The sequence below is a fragment of the Podarcis cretensis genome (assembly GCF_951804945.1).
Source record: "Podarcis cretensis genome assembly, chromosome: 1".
Classification (NCBI taxonomy): Eukaryota; Metazoa; Chordata; class Lepidosauria; order Squamata; family Lacertidae; genus Podarcis; species Podarcis cretensis.
The window spans coordinates 25347526-25366733 of record NC_137170.1 but is presented as its reverse complement, the minus strand read 5'-3'; the positions used below and the strand labels follow the sequence as shown (position 1 = coordinate 25366733).

Genomic DNA, 19208 nt, shown 5'->3' with positions numbered 1-19208 from the left:
ATTTGTCAGTGTTTATGCTACATTTTTTAAGATTTGCCTTGAGAGAGTCTTTGAAACTCTTTTGTTGACCACCAACATTACGCTTACCATTTTTAAGTTTGGAATAAAGTAGTTGCTTTGGAAGATGATAATCGCACTTTGAAGCGAATGCATTATAACAGGGAATAAGCAGATTTTTAAAATATATATTTCAGTTTCAGTTACCTAGAAAAGCCTGGGTTGAAAATGACCTATTTGATTATCTTTCTGATAGTTAAAAACAAAACCATCGTACCATATATATATATATATCTCTAAAATTGTTTTTCCGAACTCTCGTATTATTTCCTCCTTGAAATCTTAGACCAAAATGCGCCACCTGCTGGAGATTCTGAAAGTAGACTTGGGCTGCAGCAAAGAGGAAAAGCTGGCAGGAGGCTTGGACATGCTTGGTCTGCGCAGGCCTGAGCCAGCTGAGCACCGCCAACATTGCAGCAAAGCGCAAAGACAAAACAAGCCAGCAAAATGCGAGGTGCTGCTAAAAGCAGTGGATTTAAATAGAAACGATCCCTCTGTATCTCCCGTACGCAGCAATGACTCTGAGAAGGTAGAGGGCAAGGCTGGCTTTCCCCCAAATCTGAGCGAACCAGTGAGTGTGGGGCTGGATCCTTCCTCCTTTGTGGTCACCGATGAAACTGCAGATACCTCGTGCACGTTGCCGCCGGCGCTCAGCTCAACCACCTGCGACGCTGACTTTGAAACGAGCGACTCTTTGAGGGAAGTCGACGAGCTCAAAGAAAGCTTTGCAGAATCCCTCCCCATCTCCACCGACAACGCGCAGTAGAACTAGCAGCAAAGCACCAAGCCAGCCAGCGGTGCAGATATCTGAACTTTGCAAACAAAATAAAATGATAGCAAATGATCCCCCCTTTAAAAACCTTCTCTTTTGGATGCACTTGTAAAAAAAGGGGCCCGAGTATTTTACGAATCAGGCTGTAGCGAACTGAGTCCTCTCACACACATGGTAGTGGGCAGCTGACATGTAATGTAACACGATGAGATTATCTGCTGAAAACTCTTGAATGTAGAACTTTTCTATATATTTTAAAGGCAGGTGTGATTTATTTATAAGATTTATTTATAATAAATGAATATAACATTTGCAACGGTAAAATACAGTCTTTGAATTGATGTGCCTACACTATGTAGTCATTTGTTCTAACACATATGCCCTGACTCAGTGATTTTTTATGGCTGTATGCATTCCAGTGCAGAGTTTTCTGAACCAGGGTTGTCGCGTTTATTTCGGTGGCTGCAATGCAGTGCCCAAAGAAACAGATGTGTGGTACCGTCAGCTCTGAAAGCATGGATCAGCTGATTATAGGGTCTGAGTCTCAGCACTCCACCTGACAGCAGGTGATCGGCATGACGACAAGTGTTGCCCATCTTTTGGTGGGACCTATCCTTTCAGGCAGTAGCACGACAGCTCACTGCTGCACATGTGACAAGGGCATCAACATCCCGCTAATGCGGATTTGTGCAATATGCTTCCAGATTGATCCCAGCTCCAACCAGCCCAGGGTCTGATAAATATTTTCTACAGCAGAAATTTTCGTACCTATCATGAAGTATTTCAGCTCTGACATGAGGCTGCCACTGAGAGCTTTGTAGTCACAGAACATGTGGGGCATTCGTAGCATTGAGAGGATAAAGGGGTGATGGGGCTAATTTTGCTAGGTCTTCCCATCTCTATCCAGAGCTGCAAATAAGCATGCACAACTAGTTGAGGGTACCTAGTACTGGATCAAGGCCATCTGTTTAGAAGAGAAAGTCAAGAGGGCGAGGTTCTTCAGTGCCTGCATGCAATTCTGATTTTTTTCTTCTGATGCATGCAAAGTCATAATAGAGGTAAGGGGGAAATTAGCCATTTCATTAGTCTCCGAATATCAGCAAGAGTTTGGTGGCATTTGTTCAGCTTGCATTTATATGTATTCCTCACAGTACCCTTCCCTTTCTTACTCTAAAAGACTAAAAATTGTTTGTTATCTGTGTCTTAGTTGCTTAGGCAGTATCACTTTTCATACAGCCCCCCCCCCCCCAAAAAAATTGGTCCCACTTTTTAAAAAAATAAAATTTCTTAGAGTTTGTAAAGAGAAATACAAAACTTAATATCAAATATTGCTTTTAGTCAACATTAATCTGGATAAGATAAAAACATAGAGAAAGAGAGAGAGAGGTGGAAAAGAGCTTAAAAGAGAATGAATACATAGTTCTGAAACTAAAGAACTTCCAATTCTTCATCTGTCCACTATAAATATAAGCAATAATCACTTCATCCACCCCAATATAACACCCAATAAAACCACTTTGGCCCTAGTTTTTTTAGGTTTGCTTTACATACAGCTGTGTTTTCTGTGTTTGCCTTTATTAGTACTGTCATTTGTGTTCATAAATACTACAGCGTCCATTGGAGACTGGACTACATAGCTGGAGATGTGAGTATGAGTGCCGATTCCCTCCTTTCCATTCTAAAATAGTCCTTTAGTCATACACTGACTAATAAATAAAGGAAGTCAAACATAGATTTCATTAAATAGAAGTAAACGAAACAGAATAATTAAAATATGGTATTTTGGGCTGCATCAGATCATTTAGGAACATGAGCTGGACTTGGCAAATGCTTTCCTTTTAAGAACTTTAAATCACAGTGAAAAATCTTTTGTTTTCCTTTACTGGACAGATGAGCACAGCGGCATTCTCGGAAAGAAAGAAAATGGCGCTCTAAATTTAAATAAGGCACATGGCCCCCATTTTACCACTGCTAATAATAATCTTGTTGAGTCACACAAAAATAATGTCAGACAGTAGCAAGCTGTTTGGCGAGTCCTCCAAAATTCTTCCCAGATGCTTTGTTCATTAAGCACAAGATACCTTAAGTCCTGGAAATATGCAGCACTGTAAATAATACCAAGTTGCTATGTCTAGGGTGACAGATGTTTGGTTTATATTTGGGTGTTTGTCTGCCACTCACAGGCAAATAATTCTGGAAATGGAATTAGTCAGAAATTGAATTAGTGGAGTGGGTTTGGGTTCTTTTTTCCAGTAGTGCTACTAAGGGCCAAACTGTATTTGAAGCACAAGATCTGAGTTCAGGTTCAAACAAGGGTGTTGTTGTTTTCAGTTACTAGCAAATATCTCCTCCAAACCAGGCATGCAGCAGGCAGTGAAAATAACTTTTATTTTCTTTGTTATTAAGAGACATCAGAAACAATATGGCGGACGTTCTGCTCAAGTGAGGAACAAATGACCTCTGGGGTCCCTTCCAATTCTACAATTCTAAGAAATGAAAGTAAGGGTTTGGCAACAGTAGCCACCCACTGAAACCACATGTCAGCAGCAGGTGGGGCAGAGGCAAAAATGGCTGGAGGCATGAATGTGCATTTTGTCAGAGCTGCCTCTAGGTCCCAGCTCACAGAGGACCAACGCTAGGCTGTCGTAATGTACAAAAGTCCTTATTGAAGTTCAATTTCCATTTCAAAGCCGCAGCGCGCAGCCCTACGTCTTAAACCCTAGATCGGCGAAGTCCCGTCTGAATCTCCTCCCCTATGACACCAGTTTAAGATCCTAGCCCTGCTCCACCTTTTCCGCTGCTCTCTTCTCCTCTGGGTCCTCCTGCCCGCTGGGGCATTCCCCTTTCTGGACTCCTCTGACGCTGAGTCGCTCAGCTCCTCCCCCTCCCTCCGGCGGGCTTTAGGACCCGGTTCCCAATCCTCATTCTCTGCTGTCCCACGCTCCTGTACATTTGAACTTGCCTCTCGCGCCAACCCAGTGACCTTCCTCCTGACCGTTACACTACTTCTGTCACTGCTTCCCTCTTCCGGAATACTGGCCGGATCTGACCTCCCCTCCGTTGTCTGACTCTCCGATGGAGGCGTGGTCAGCCCTGACTCCTCTCCTCTCCCTGCTGGGGGAGACGCTACTCCCGATACCTGTGACTCTTCCCCCCCACTATGCTCTGGTGGGGAAGCTGGTCCTGATTTCCAACTGCTGCTCTGGGAGTCCCCGCTGGCCCCTTGCTTCTGGGGTGTCCCCCTTGGGACCCCCCTTGCCCTGGCCACCGGCGCCCCCTTCTGTGAATCTTCGAATCTTCCGATTCGCTGGAGAGGCTCATGGAATCTCTCGGGCCACTGTCATCTTCTCCTACGCTGCCCTCAGATTCTTCCCCTTCGCTCTCCATCTCCCCTCTTCCCTGTGCTTCTGCTCCTGAACCCCTGACACATTTTAACTTTGTATTGTAAACTAGCAGAGACCATGTAACACCGATCCTGAAATACTTACATTGGCTTCCAGTACGTTTCCAAGCACAATTCAAGGTGTTTGGTGCTGACCTTTAAAGCCCTAAACCAGGCATAGGCAAACTCAGCCCTCTAGATGTTTTGGGACTACAACTCCCATAATCCCTAGCTAACAGGACCAGTGGTCAGGGATGATGGGAATTGTAGTCCCAAAACATCTGGAGGGCCAAGTTTGCCTATGCCTGCCCTAAAAGGCCTTGGCCCAGTATACCTGAAGGAGCGTCTCTACCCCCATCGTTCAGCCTGGACACTGAGGTCCACCTCTGTGAGAAGTGAGGTTACAGGAAACCAGGCAGAGGGCCTTCTTGGTGGTGGTGCCCGCCCTGTGTAACGCCCTCCCATCAGATGTCAAGGAAATAAACAACTATCTTTCAGAAGGCATCTGAAGGCAGCCCTATTTAGGGAAGTTTTTAATGTTATCAAACATCGGGAGATGCCCAGAGTAGCCGCGGAAACCCAGCCAGATGGGCGGGGTATGAATATAAATTATTATTACTACTACTGTTATTACCCACCCACCCCTCTATGCACCATCCAGGGGTGCATTTTAAGAATTCAACAACACATTCCAGACAGGAAAAAGAACTCAGTGGTATGTCTAAGGAGAGTCTCGAGGGCCTGCTAGAGAGGCTTAGAGGGCCACATTTGGACCATGAGCCTGAGCTGCTCTACTCTTGATAGAGTGGGACAGTGATCCAAAGCTCCATATCAAACCTCCCACTAGCTAGTTTCCTTCAGCCTTTGCCAACTGTAGGAGAGTCTTTGCTTTGGGATCCTTTGTTCCCTTCAACTGGATTGTCTGGCTAAAATATAATACAGCAGTAAGCAAGTGCAATAAACACTGATCCATTTCTGGCGTCAGCTTTCGGGTTACAAGACCATTTGGACCGCACTTAAAAGATGCTTCCTCTTAAAACATTTCATGCAGCAATAAAACAAAACTGGTATGTAAGCGCTTCAAATATTTATTTCCATGGCAAAAATAGACTATGATATAATTCATTTCACATATATTACATATCAAAGAAAAACAAGCCTTTCTGTCTATCAAATACAATTTGTACATTGTTTTACAAACCCCATTTCAATTGTACAAGGTTTAAAGCTGAAGAAATTTTACATTTTTTACAGTACTGATTGAGAGAGACACAAAGCAGAGCAAACTTAAAAAAAAAAAAAACCTTTAGCTTGATGCTAGAAAAATAATACTTGAGTAGGAGACATGTGCTACTGTTAAAGTAAAGAAATTTATAAATCCCTGCATACTGGCACAAAAAAACAAGAAGTGGAAACAAAGCCCAAAATCCAGCATCTTTCACTCACATACAATTAAATCTGAGCACCTAATTAAGGCCAATGAGATGTTGAAGTCTCCCAATCTCAAGAAACCTTGCAAGATCAACCCCACTCCCCAACAAGCTTCCAGCCCTGGACAGATTCACACATTTCCAGAATGGCATGGGAACTGCTTCTCTGTGGTCCAGTCTCACGTCTCCCCACTATGGTGGAATCGTGCAGATCAGGAGTGCCTTTAATGATGCTGGTAGACTGAAACTCCCATCACCCTTGACCAATGGCCATGTTAGCTGGAAATGATGCACGTTGAGGGTCCAGCAACATGGAAGGATCATGCACAAGGCATGGTTCCTTCCCACAGCAAGCACAATACTGGTGTGGGAACAAACAACATCATTTGCCTTACCCATGTAGCCCCTACATAGAAACATGACAGGAGCAGCTGAGAATTGGATATTTTTGGGGGGCGATGGCAATTCCACACTACAGTAGGAGCAAATGAACACAGACTCACATATTACCTAGATTAAGCCAGCAGCAAAGTTAAGTTTTGGGTCTAAGAGCAGTTCAAGAAAAGGAACCTCACATACCTGTTTTGACAAAAGTTATCTTACCTTTAGTAAGAAAATGGGTTAGATCACCTGACTGGTTATTTTCCTTCCAGAATCTTCCTTAAGGTTCCATTTAGATTGTTTCAAACAGCCCTCGAAGAACATTGGGACATTCCAGTGAAATAAAATGGCATGCAACTTCCCTTTATTCATTTGGGAAGATTTTCTTTTCAAGCCGTTTCAGGAGGGAGTTTAGCGTGACTAAAGCAGCTGCAGATCTCTAACTCTCTCTCACACACACCAGTTTTCTATGTCTTGCTTAATCTGTAGTAACTGGGTCAAACACTACCTCATTTAGCACCACAGGTCTTTTTGGGGGTGGGAAATTGTGGCACATTCTTCACTTCACAAGACAGCATCATGTCAACGTACGTTTTGGCTACACATACCAAAACAAACAAACAAACCACTTCAATTCAAGTTCACTGATTGAGCATTTTTGAGATACGAAAAGCAGCTTCAAGGAAATCAGAATAATCGAAAAGGCCAGTTCAGGGTAAGTGGGGAAGAAACACCACCCCTCCTCTTGTCCATTCACAGCAAGAATGCTCTTTGCTCTTCGGAGTTCTAAAACATTCACCATTACAGCTTGCATTTCTGCCTATCCCAAAACGTTTGACTGTACAGAGACAGAGGAAAACCAAGGAAACTGAAGTAAAAGACACACTTGGGGAACTCCCTTTCCCACCCCAAAGTCTTGTACATATTCAAACTCCCCACCCCTACTTTGCACCTCCTATTTTTCCATCCCAAACCACTTCTGTAGTTTCCTCAGTTTTCAAAAGCACCTTGCCATGCAATCTAAGCAATGGGTTGCAGGGCAACGGGCTTGCTTCAGGGAGAGACTTGAGCCTCCATTGGTAAGAGTTCTGTGATTCTCTGTGTTGTGCTTAGAGCAGACAGTGCAATATTGCACCATAAGGTGTTTCTAAACTGCACAAATCGGAGGGCGTGCTTAGTTACGCAGAGGTAGCCAAAGCAGGGCCCTCCCTTCCTCCTTGTGCAGTGCAAGTAAGGCAACTAGATGAACAGAGTCACAGTCCCATTATGCAGAAACTATTACATCTCCAGGGAACATCCGATACAACCAAGAGAGGAAACTCAATCAGAAAATTAAAAGCAAAATATTAAAATATTTATAGTGAGATTGGCCATTGGCTCTCCAGATGGTGCTGGACTACAGTTCCCACCAGCACAAGATGTCTGGCCAATGGGCAGAGACTTTGGGAGTTGTAGTTCATCATCTGGAGGGCCCTCGGTTATCCAGCCCTGCTCTATGGTCTCTTGACTTCACGTAAGAAGACAGCCCTTCTGACTGCCATATTGTGCATTCAGAACAGTTCCAAATCCCCTTGTGCTGCTTTCCCTGCCTAAACTCATCCCACCTTTCAATGCTGACATATGGGACCCAGCTTGAGGGAAAGCTCTCTTGAAAAAAATGCTACATTTCCAGAATCTATGAATAAAACGCTGAGTCAAGGAATTCAGCCCAAACGCCACAAACTCAAAACTTGCAGAAACTGCTGTTGGCGTCAACAGCTAAAGGCTGGCAGCAAAACTGGCTCATCCAGACTTGACTTCAAACAGAGACATGACCAACATAACTGAGTCTACACAGTATAAGTTAGCATCAGTGATTTCGAAAGCAGCCAGTGTTCGGCCCAATGCTCTTGGGCCAGCTCTAAAACATGACACGAGACCTAATGAGATTCTTCAAGGTATGCCATAAACCTCTTTGGACAGTAGTTTAACCTCATCTCACTGGGGGCTGTACACAGCAAGGACAGGCGAGGTCAAAATTCAAGAGAAGAAAAATAATACCTAGAGGTATGTACTTCACACATGGATCAGTTTAATTCCTGACTAAAGAGCTCACCACAGTCCCAAAAGCACAGCCAGAGGTGCTTTGAAACAGCTTATTTACTTAATAAAATAAGTTTATGGTGTAAGTGCCTATAGAGAGAATGAGCACCTCTCCATTTTAAGCAATTATGGGAAACCTGTTACTTTTGTATGCCTTCCATAGCCATCCAGTTAGAACATTTGCCGTTTCTGGTTCTGCAAGTGGTTGCAGACCCATCAAATGCATACTCCTTCCTTCCTATCTCGTTTCAACCTCACTGAAGGGATTTGATCCAGGAAAGGAAAGGAAACAGGCTGCCATAGCCCAGACTATGAACCTAAGATACTTTTTTATTTCCTTGACAGGGGGACATAAAACTAGAAGGGTTAATACTGCAGCCTCTCTGCTGAAGCATGTAAACCAGTAACCCACTCATACCAGTAACCAGTAACACATACATGTTCCTCTCACTCACTGACTCCATCTTTAAAAAAACTTTTTCTAAAACAAAAAGTAAAAACGACTTAGTAATGGGCATGTTAACCACTTAAAACATACTAGTATGTTTCCCTAGATAAATAAGAGCCAAGAGAGTGCTTCAGTTTCACCGGCATCCACCTTGATTTCAACCAGTAGTAGCAACCAGTTTTCAATACATATATTTTAAAAAGAATAATACTGAGGATATACTTCATTAATTTTGGAGCTTCTGGGAGCTACACAGCACAAAAAGGCAATGCCCTTTTTCCCCTTTTGGCCTAAACTGTAAGCAAAAAGCATTCTCCTTTTCTTAGCTTTAAAACAAAAAAAAAGTGCCAGCTGTAACCATTCCTCCTTACTTCTTCGTTTTTTAAACCTAGTATTCTTTCAAAACAGACACTGTTCTTGCTCATTTTATGACACTTCAAACTGTACGTGTCATTGTCACTTCCCATTTCTTCCCACCTCCCTCTGCACATTATAAACCAGCGGACTCAAACCCCTTCTTTTCCCCTTACATATTATATACTCTGAAATATTGCGCTATTGGGAGTTTTTAGAATAATACAAAAGAAAAAGTTAAGTACAAAAAAGTAACTGCTTTAAGTGCCATCTTCTTGCAAATGCTGGTTCCAATATGAAATCTGTACATTTCATGAGCGTCTTAAAGTATATTATATATATACATATTAGCACTGATTTAAATACAAAATTCAAAGCACAGTGATGCCATTTGTAACTTCAGGTTGGTGGTAGCCAACATAGTCATACCCAGAGAAAACTCACAGAAATAATAGACTGATTTCAATGGGTCTATTCTGAGTATGCATAGCTTAACTGCTCTCAATTTGCAGGACACATGTATTTCCCACATGATGTATCTAAACATATACATGAATCTAGTTTCAGGTTTTTCCTCTCTTCATTCTAAAAGCGGGCTTTAAAAAAAAGAATTAAAAATTATCCATCCTTGCTTTTCAAAATGGTGATGTCTTGGTAGGATCCACACTTATTTTGCCTACAGTCACACAGTGTCAGAAGTACACAAACAGCACTGCATATCAGTACATTATTTAAACACACACACACTCATTCCTTTCTTGTTCCAACTGCACACGAAGAAGAAAAACCATCCACCCCAAAGTCTTGCTCTGCAGAAACCAGTGAAGTCACTGGACTTGCACTCAGCATCTTCAAACCAAGCCAGAAAGGTTGCCCCGGCGGAAGGCAAAACTGCTTTTGTAAACTCTTGCAAACAGCGAGACTTAGGAAGCGGAGTAAGGAAGGTTTATATAAGCCTCGAACTCTTAAGGAATTGGATGAGGACTCCGTAGACAAACGTGTATTGGCACAAGGTCTGCACCATCATCATCCTTTGCTGTCTTAACATATCCAGCATTCTTGGGATGTCCAGTGGCTGCAAAAGAAAGATCAGAATGGAGAATCATCATGCCTGCAAGTCTATAGGTTTCTGCCCCAGACAGACAGGCACATTTACAGACTTTAGCATGGGGATCAGTTAACCTAAGGAAGTGAATGGAAGGAAAGATTCATATCCCCTTCTTGCCCTTGCTGTACGCTCCAAAATGCCTTTCTGGAGGGCCAGAGGGGAATGGTATGACAGGGAATTGCCCATAGAGTGGTACCCTAAGACATGTTAAAGAGATGCTTCTCATCTCTTCTTCCTACCAGCATCCCCCTCAACCCAGGATTTTTTTTTGGGGGGGGGAAGGTGTCACAGGTAAGTGTAGGAGAGGACAGGAAACTGTCCTTCAATGCTATGAACTGCCCTGAGATCTACAGATGAAGGGCAGTATACAAATTTAATTAAATAATATTCTCAGAAGAAATTAGTTTCAATGCGTTTCGTTGTGCAGCACTATGCATATCATGTACATAGACTGCAAATAATAGAAGGTGGTGAAAAGTATGCTTTGAAACCTTGGGCATAAAGTTAGTCATTCCCAGATTGCTAGAACTGGGATGAGTTTCATTAATGCTCCCTGCCTTTGATCCCTGCCAGATCACGCTCTGTTAAAGCTCCCATCTCCAAGAATGCAAAATTTGGTGAAGCAATTGGTAGGCTTTGCTACTTCGCGGCAGGACAGGGGTGATGAACAGGAAAACAGCACCCCTAGTGCTGCTCCCTGACATCACCGCATGCTCTGTGGACCCCCTGATCAAACTCCCCAACACACACGCCAGAGTTTTAAAAGGCCAAGAAATAACCTCATTGTGCTCCAAGCAGGCAATCATGATCTCCGACAAGATGACCACACCAGTTCTCCCAACGCCAGCACTGCAATGCACCAGCAGGGGAGGGTTGGGGGCTGTGGGGTCCGCAGTGCTGTTTGTATGGCGCCGGACTGACTGTATCTCTTCCAAGTATGCTGTCAGATCCAACAGAAAAGAGGAAAGAAGAGAGAAATTATTTAAACTAGACAACAACGCAACCAAGTACAGGAAGGGACAGCCAAGTAAGTCAGGGTAGCAGACAAGGCAAATGAGACACGTCCACTCAGAATGCAATGCCATTCCTTAAAGATGCTTATAAGCTACCAGACCCAATTCCACATGCTGCTAATGGATTATAAAGCCCCAAATGGCTCAAGGCCCAAATATCTGTGGGAGCACCTCAACTCCAATATCAACCAACTCAATTAATCCTTAAGATCGGGAGAGGGTGGGGAGGCCTTACTTCCTTTTTTCTTTTTAATTAGTATTTTCCACACAACAACAACAACACGAAAGATATCGAAAAATAACAATACACAACACACAAAAATCAACATTCAAAAACTAAAGAAAGCAACAACAACAACAAAACAAATCCATATCTTACAAGTTAATATTATAAACACTAAAACAACAAGAAGACATTGACTTCCACCAATCCCACAGCACCTCCTTTATCTCTCATTGTGTCTTCCTGTTTTCCTGTTTTCTTTATCATCTCTATCCTAACATCTAGATATAAATCCCTCTTTCATATCCTTTCGCTTCACAAGGTTATTCCAGACTCAGACAGATTTCTGTCCTCGAACCTTGACTTTTGAGGTATTCATTTAGGCACTCCCTTCCCCACAACAAACACTCTGTGAGGTGAGTGGGGCTGAGAGACTTCAGAGAAGTGTGACTGGCCCAAGGTCACCCAGCAGTTGCATGTGGAGGAGCGGAGACGCGAACCCGGTTCCCCAGATTACGAGTCCCCTGCTCTTAACCACTACACCATACTGGCTCTGGTTTGTTTGTGAGGTCATGACTCTGGTTTGTTCTCCCCATGGAGTGGCATCTGCTCTGCTGCCACACCCCAAAAATTATTTCTATCTCTCCCTTCTTCAAAATAACTCATGGCAGAACACGGGAGCATTCCCAGGTTGTGCCCTGGCCAGCATTTGGCCCTTTCAGGACGCTTGCCTTATTATGTGCTTTTGAAGACCATCCCCAGATCACACCAAAACTTGAGCAAAAGTGGTGGGCAAAGCAAAAACAACGCAAATTCTTTACTTGGCAGGTGGGAGCGGGGTACTTCTAGCCACAAAAGACATTTCCATAGCATCTCTTGACACCTAGTTCCCAAGAAAGGAGTCATTTACCACAACCAAAGACAAGAAAACTCCTCAGAAACACTTACAAAGAAACCCTTTTATGTCCTCTGGGCAGCCGTGCTCCGGCCAGTCTGTGTACTGAAGGTGCCAAACCGTTCTCTCTTGCCCCGTCAGGAGGTGCTTGATCTTCAGGCCTGTCGTGGCGTAACAGCCAGAGTCCGTTCGGAATCGGGTGGTGATCTTGAATCTCCCGTACGTCACCGTGTTGTGCCTCGAGCCAAGCCGTGGCCAGTATCGGAAGCTTTTCTCTCGGCATCCCTCCTGGAAACATTAAGCTTCGTCAACAGAAAGCTCCCATATGCCCTTCCACAGAAACATAGTTGTTTCAAAAAGGACTTGGGATTTATTATTTTCAAAATTTAGATACTGCCTCTCCACCCCCCCCTTCATTCCAACCTCACAACAATCCTGAGAGGTACCGTATTGGTCCGAATATAAGCCACACTTTCTTTCCAAATTCTGACTGTAAAAAGTGCGGCTTGTATTCACGACCTTACAAAAAAAATTGCTTTTACGATATCACTGCTGAAACAGACATACGGTAAAGCGGAACAAAAAAATGTTTTACAGTCATACCTCAGGATAAATACGCTTCAGGATAACTATTTTCGGGTTGCGCCACTCGCGCAGACAGTCAAAATGACGTCACGTGCATGTGCGGAAGCGGCGAAACGCGACCCACACATGCGCAGACGCGTCTTACGTTCTATTCAGGATGCGAACGAGGCTCCGGAACAGATCCCATTCGCATCCCGAGGTACCACTGTATTGCCGATTTGCAAGCTTCAGTGGCTGCGGAATTGTAGCAATTGAATAGCAATTTGCAATTTTAGCAACTGCACGGTAACTCTTGCAGGCTTGCAAGATCAAAGGCTTAAATTGGTTTGTAGTTACAATTCTACCAACCGCAGCGATTTTCAGCCTGTAACCCAATTTTAAGGGAACGGCTTATATTCTGGTATTGTCTCCCCCCCCCTAAATTTTAAAGGTGCAGCTTATTTGTGGGTGCGGCTTATATTCAGGCTAATACGGTATGTTGAGGCTGTTAAAGAGGGGCATGTCCCAAAGTCGCCCAGGGAATGAAGATCTGAAGCTTGATTTCCCCACTAGCCACTAAACTACATGGGCCCTTCTACACTGCCCTGTCAGACCTGGTCAGTCAAAATTAGACTGGAAGGAAAGGGCCATACCTCAGAGGCAGAGGGTCTGCTCTGCATGGAGAATGGCCCAGCTTCAAACCCTGGCTTCCCCAGGTACAGCTAAGACTATCAGTGGCTATTGGCGGCCATGACGGCTGTGCTCTGCCATGTTTCTGAATACCAGTTTCTGGAAACCACAGGAGGGTAGTGTGCTCTCAGGCTCAAATCCCTCTTGCAGGTTTCCCACAGGCAACTGTTTGGCCACTGTGAAAACAGGATGCTCAACTAGATGGGCCATTGGCCTGATCCAGCAGGTCCTACTTATGTTCTTAACTGGGGGGAAACTCTGGAGAACTGTGGTCAGTCAGTGTGGACAATACTGAGGAAGTTGGACCACTGGTCCACCTTGGTATAAGTTAGCCTCCCATGTTCCTTTGGTTGGTACATGTTGTAATATGAGTACTCAGCAGCTGCGAACAAGCAGTTCGATGTTTACATCACATGATGGGCCTGAGCGTGGGACAGGAAGTTCCAAGATGTTCTCAGAGTTGTGTTCTCAGTGTAACATGAAACCTTCCTGTTGTTCCTGTACAGGAGGAGTTAGTCAGTTGCTCGGAGGTTTCTGAGAGAGAAGTCATGCTTTGTACAGTGTACAGTCCAGGAATAAAAGTAGAATGAAACAGACTACTTTTTCAGACTGTTTTCTTTCTCCTGCTGCCATGCAAGGGGGAAGGGAGTGTGCACCTCTCCGGAGGGAGGTGTCACTTATTCAAGACCTCCCTGGTCTGTCTGGAAACCAGCCAGGGTAGATCATTGGCAACAGGCCCCGAGTGCCTGGGAAGAGGAGCCAGCCTTTCCCGAGGGGGCCAGTTTCCAACAGTACATTTATACATAACCAAGTCGCTTCATGTTTATTATGCTCTTGCACAGAGGAAGGTCGTTCAGAGTCAGGGCCATGAAGACAGCAGTTTCCAAGCTTCTTCCCTCCCCAGAAGTGTCGCAAGTACCCACCTCTTCTGCAGTCACCATGGCTATAATGGCAACCCCTTGCTCCCACACCATCTGCCAGAAATCTTGGCATGTATTCTGCAAAGGACCTTGGGTAGCAATATAATCCCATTCCATGCCCCCAATGCAGACCTAAGAAAAAGAAATAGAAAAAATGATGCAGGGGATTGTAAGACTTGAAAGAAAACAGCAGCAACAGGTCTGGAAACCAGGCCTTATGAGGAACGGTTGAAGGAGCTGGGTATGTTTAGCCTGGAAACGTGGAGACTGAGAGGAGATAGGATAGCCATCTTCACATATCTCAAGGGCCGTCACATGGAACAGCCATATTCTGTGAATCGCCCTGAGACCTCTGGGCATAGGGAGGTATATAAATTCAATTCAATTCAATTCAATTCAATAAAATAAAATAAAATAAAATAAAATAAAATAAAATAAAATAAAATAAAATAAAATAAAATAAAATAAAATAAAATAAAATAATGGAAGATGGAGCAAGCTTGTTTTCTCCTGCTCCAGGGGTAGAACTCAAATCATTATCTTCAAGTTACAAGAAAGGAGATTCTGACTAAACGTCAGGAAGAACTTTCTGACAGTGGAATGGACTCCCTCAGGAGGTGGTGGATTCTCCTTCCTTGGAGGTTTTTAAGCAGAGGTTGGACAGCCATCTGTCATGGATGTTTTTGCTGAGATTCTTGCATTGCAGGGGGTTGGGCTCGATGACCCTTGAGCTCCCTTCCAACTCTACAATTTTATGGTTTTGGGAAATACCCGATATTCACCATACTCAGAGCGGACCCATCAAAATCAACAGACCTAAGTAACTTAAGCTATTAATTTCACTGGATTTGTCAGAGTATGGTAAACATTAGATATCGCCCTCTGATTTAAAAATGGAGAGGTGGAAGTCAGTCAGCACTGATCAACCTGTATACCTTTTGTTCCTGTCATATTATATCCTCTCTTCACATTTAATCCCCAAAATAGACAATTCATACCACCCCGTATCCTAATGATGAGAACAGAACACGGGTAAGGGCCTCTTCCTTGACTGTTGTCACCTTCACAGCAACTAGAAAAGCTCAAAATATGCTTGGCAGAGCCATAACCCTCAGGCAGTATCATAATACGCCTCAGATCACTTCAGAGTGAAGGAAGGTTGACTGATAAGCAGGGCCAGCTCAAGACACTTTGCTGCCTGAGGCAAAACAGCAAAAGGTGCCCCCAAGTCAAAGAGAATTGTATGCAAGGCCGGCCTAGGTTTTGTTTCTGGCACCCAAGACAAAAAAAAAATCCACAATTGCCCCTCTCTGCCAGTGAAAAATAGAAAAATAGTAAATCAGATAACTAAAAGTTGTTGCCCTTTCAGGATACCTCAAATCAGCTTCCTGAGGCAGCTGCCTCAGTCTGCTTTATGGTAGGGCCCAGGCCCGTGATAAATTCATAATATGGACCTGCATTGAGTTAGTTCAAAGACAGAGATTCTGAAAAGATCAACTTCCAAGATAATCCCTACTGAGAATAAGCAAAAGGCTCTAACCTAAAACCTACTTTTTGACAGATACGCTCTGAGGTAGGATAAGTCAAAAGGATCAGAAAACGCAAAGAATGTAGGCTCTTTTTTCTGCCTAGCCTTACAGAAAATAAATGATGGCAAGTGGCATGTTGGATGTACAGCAGATGTTTTATCAGTTCCTTTTGTCCACTAAGAAAAGTAACATTCTCCAGTGCTCCTGCTCCTCTGCACCATCCCTAACGCCATCCAGTTAAACAAGCCTGTGGCATGCTTTGACTTTTAATTTTTAAAAAGCGTTTCACAAGAAAGGTCACAGATAGGTGAAATAAATCATTCTGGAAAACATTCCCATTACTTCCTGAGCTCACCTTAATGTGGGAAGCATTGATATAACCCGTATTGTTTTCTTTAGTAGGGACCAGCTCTACTCGGGTGTCGTCATAAGGAAGCACATCCTGAAACCTGTTCCTTTCTGCGTTTTCTGGAAGGCGGGCAATTGAACAGTCCCCATCCAGAAGCCTTTTCTTCTGGATCCGCTCATATTCTGTAAACACCATCCCTTGTTCCAACCCTTGTTCCAGACCTTTACACTAGAAAGAAAGAACACGTTTTATTGCTTTTCAACAGATGTCTGCCTCTGTGTGCGTGCTCTATTTTTTAATTCCCCCCAAAAAAACTTTTAAGTTGCCTTTTTATGGTGTGCTCTCAAGCAGGCTTATAGAATTTTAAAAATCACACAAACACACACACACAAATTAATTAAAAAGCTGGTGGTTGTAATAAAACTATTATTGTTGTTTATATCTCGCCTTTTTTCTTGACAGGACAAGGACCGCAAAGAACACAGAAAAAGAATATTAAAAAGCGGATAAACATTAATAGATTTAAAACTATAAAAGGTAAAGGGACCCCTGACCATTAGGTCCAGTTGTGACCAACTCTGGGATTGCAGCGCTCATCTCGCTCTATAGGCCAAGGGAGCTTCTGGGTCATGTGGCCAGCATGACTAAGCCACTTCTGGTGAACCAGAGCAACGCACGGAAACACCATTTACCTTCCCGCTGGAGCGGTACCTATTGATCTACTTGCACTTTGATGTGCTTTCGAACTGCTAGGTGGGCAGGAGCAGGGACCGAGCAATGGGAGCTCACCCCATCACGGGGATTTGAACCGTTAACCTTCTGATCGGCAAGTCCTAGGCTCTGTGGTTTAACCCACAGCGCGACCATAAAATCTGTTTAAAACAACCATGCAGCTCATTAATACTAAGATCCAAAACAAAAACGCAACTTAAGGTTTCTGCTTTATAAGGACCCCCATGGCCATTCTCTACACATCTGCAGAATACAATATCTCAAAACCACAGAGCTGGACCAAGAAGGTGTACAAAACCAGCGGCAATAAAAAGGACCTGACACTTTTATTCCAAACTTGGTGAAGAAATAAAACCAAATCCTGATGCCTTTACTTGGATAAAACTTCTGCTTGGCGGCAACCAGGATTCTGCAACTACGGGAACTGAATATGAAACCTTTTAAACATACAGCTCAAAGAAAACATCAAACCAACCCGTTCATCGTTTGTTGCTCTGGCAGGTTCCTCCTTTCCTTCGTCTGGCAGCGGCAGCCGAGATAACGTCAGTCCATTCAGAGCAGCTAACTTCAAAGGTCCCATTTTTTTGGCTTCGGCTCTGTTCTTTTTCATGACCTGCTGGAAACAAGGCAACCTGACAACGTGCTGCAGCAGAAACCTGGCTCAAATGAAATTGCTAGGGTGGGTGGCGGAGTGCGGAGGGGAGGGGGCTCATCTCAAAAAGGGAAGAACCGCCAGCCCTTGCCTCCTCTGGCCAACAGAACCCTGCAGAGACTGCAGTAGCAAAGCAACATTCTTTCCACCTGGTCTGTCTTCATTCCTCAAGTTTTCAAAGCTTCATAGGAAGGATAAACAGACCTTAGGGAGAAAGGATCGTTGCAGAAAATGGACTTTCATGAACAGCCACAGGCTACACTCCATAAATTAGTGCAGGACAGCAAAACTGTGCACCCAAGTTGCATAGGTCCCAGTGACTTTTATTATTTTCTTCTTGCCCTTCTTTCCCAGGAGCTCAGGGTGAGCAGATGTGTGCCTGCTGCTTTCATTTATACTCACAAAAACAACCCTGTGAGGTTTTTATAGCTGAGGGTAGTATGTGTGACTGGCCCAAACTGTGGACCTAGGTCTTCCTCCCCCAACATCAGTATTCTAACCACAGTGGTACCTTGGTTTGCATACGTCTTGGTTTGCATATGTTTTGGATTACAAACACGTCAAACCGGGAAGTGTGTGTCCCGATTTGAAACCTTTTTTTGGATTACGAATTTTTTTTTGGGGGGAGGCCCCATTGGCAAAAGCGTGCCTTGGGTTACAACCTGTTTTGGTTTATAAACGGACCTCCGGAACGGATTATGGTTGTAAACCAAGGTACCACTGTACTGCACCACATTGGCTTACAGTGAGGTTTGGACAGCCTAAATTTGCACAACTGGAATCGGTTAGCACAGAGCAGGAATGTGGAACCTGTGGCCCTCCAGATGTTGATGAACTACAACTCTAATCATCCCTGCGGCTGATGGGAGTTGGAGTGCAACAAACCATCTCTGGAGGCACAGGTTTCCCATTCCTGAACTAGACAAATGGAAATTAAGAGGAAAGTGTGAAGGAACATCTGGTTTGCTTATTTCACAAAAATTATATACCACTTGATTGTAAATTAATAACAATAGCCTGTCAAAGCACTTTACAAAAACACTCTCTTTACTGCCCCCTGACTTCATATACAAAGGTATGCATGGGACAAAAAAACATTCTGCTACAGAAGAAGCAGATTTCCTACTCTCATTTTGCACAGTAGACACAGCAATTTTTACTGCTTTGCAGAATTGATCCTGTTTCTGGGACAAAAATGTATTCAAAGCATTGTTGCCTTTCGGCCAATATCACATTCTGCAGATTTCCTGCACTTCTGTGGAATACACACAGCCCTAAATACAACCTGTCAAATACCTTTCAACATTTAGCTGCCAGAAATTTGAATGTTTTTTTATTGGCAGGCAAGTAACATATCCCAACCCAGAGTATTCAGCCTTTCAAAGCCTAGCAAACAAGCAAAATGGTGAGACTCCTTAGGATTATGCCAGCTGAGCATGTATGTTGGCAGGTGATCTTTAATATGAAGTAGAAATTGCAGAGGTTATTGGCTTCCAAACTCGTCAAGACACCAAATTATTATTTGAAGCGGACTTTATATCCTAACTTGTTTGGGAGCTATTAACCATATTAACACTTGATGGCATATTCATATGTAAAGCATGCATATATTGTATACAGTCAGTTG

General features: G+C 43.7%; 2 protein-coding genes across 15 annotated transcripts in view; one reads left to right on the top strand and one right to left on the bottom strand.

The window, feature by feature from the left end:
- SPATA7 (spermatogenesis associated 7) overlaps positions 1-901 on the top strand; it is a 52854-nt gene extending 51953 nt beyond the window's left edge. For all 8 annotated transcript variants that reach the window (XM_079988838.1, XM_079988837.1, XM_079988840.1 and 5 more), the window contains one exon: positions 344-901. In XM_079988838.1, the coding sequence (XP_079844964.1) occupies positions 344-823 (480 nt within the window). In that variant the 3' untranslated portion in view covers positions 824-901. The remainder of the gene's footprint in view (positions 1-343) is intronic.
- A 4382-nt stretch (positions 902-5283) lies between these two features.
- The window catches only part of PTPN21 (protein tyrosine phosphatase non-receptor type 21), a 51159-nt gene continuing 37234 nt past the window's right edge, over positions 5284-19208 (bottom strand). For 4 of the 7 annotated variants that reach the window (XM_079989358.1, XM_079989360.1, XM_079989362.1 and 1 more), the window contains 6 exons: positions 17405-17545; positions 16204-16425; positions 14323-14451; positions 12199-12433; positions 10794-10954; positions 5284-9981 (listed from right to left, as the gene is read on the bottom strand). In XM_079989358.1, coding sequence (XP_079845484.1) covers positions 9853-9981; positions 10794-10954; positions 12199-12433; positions 14323-14451; positions 16204-16425; positions 17405-17545 — 1017 coding nt within the window. In that variant the 3' untranslated portion in view covers positions 5284-9852. The remainder of the gene's footprint in view (positions 9982-10793; positions 10955-12198; positions 12434-14322; positions 14452-16203; positions 16426-17404; positions 17546-19208) is intronic. The other 3 variants (XM_079989359.1, XM_079989361.1, XM_079989364.1) reach the window with 1 other exon arrangement.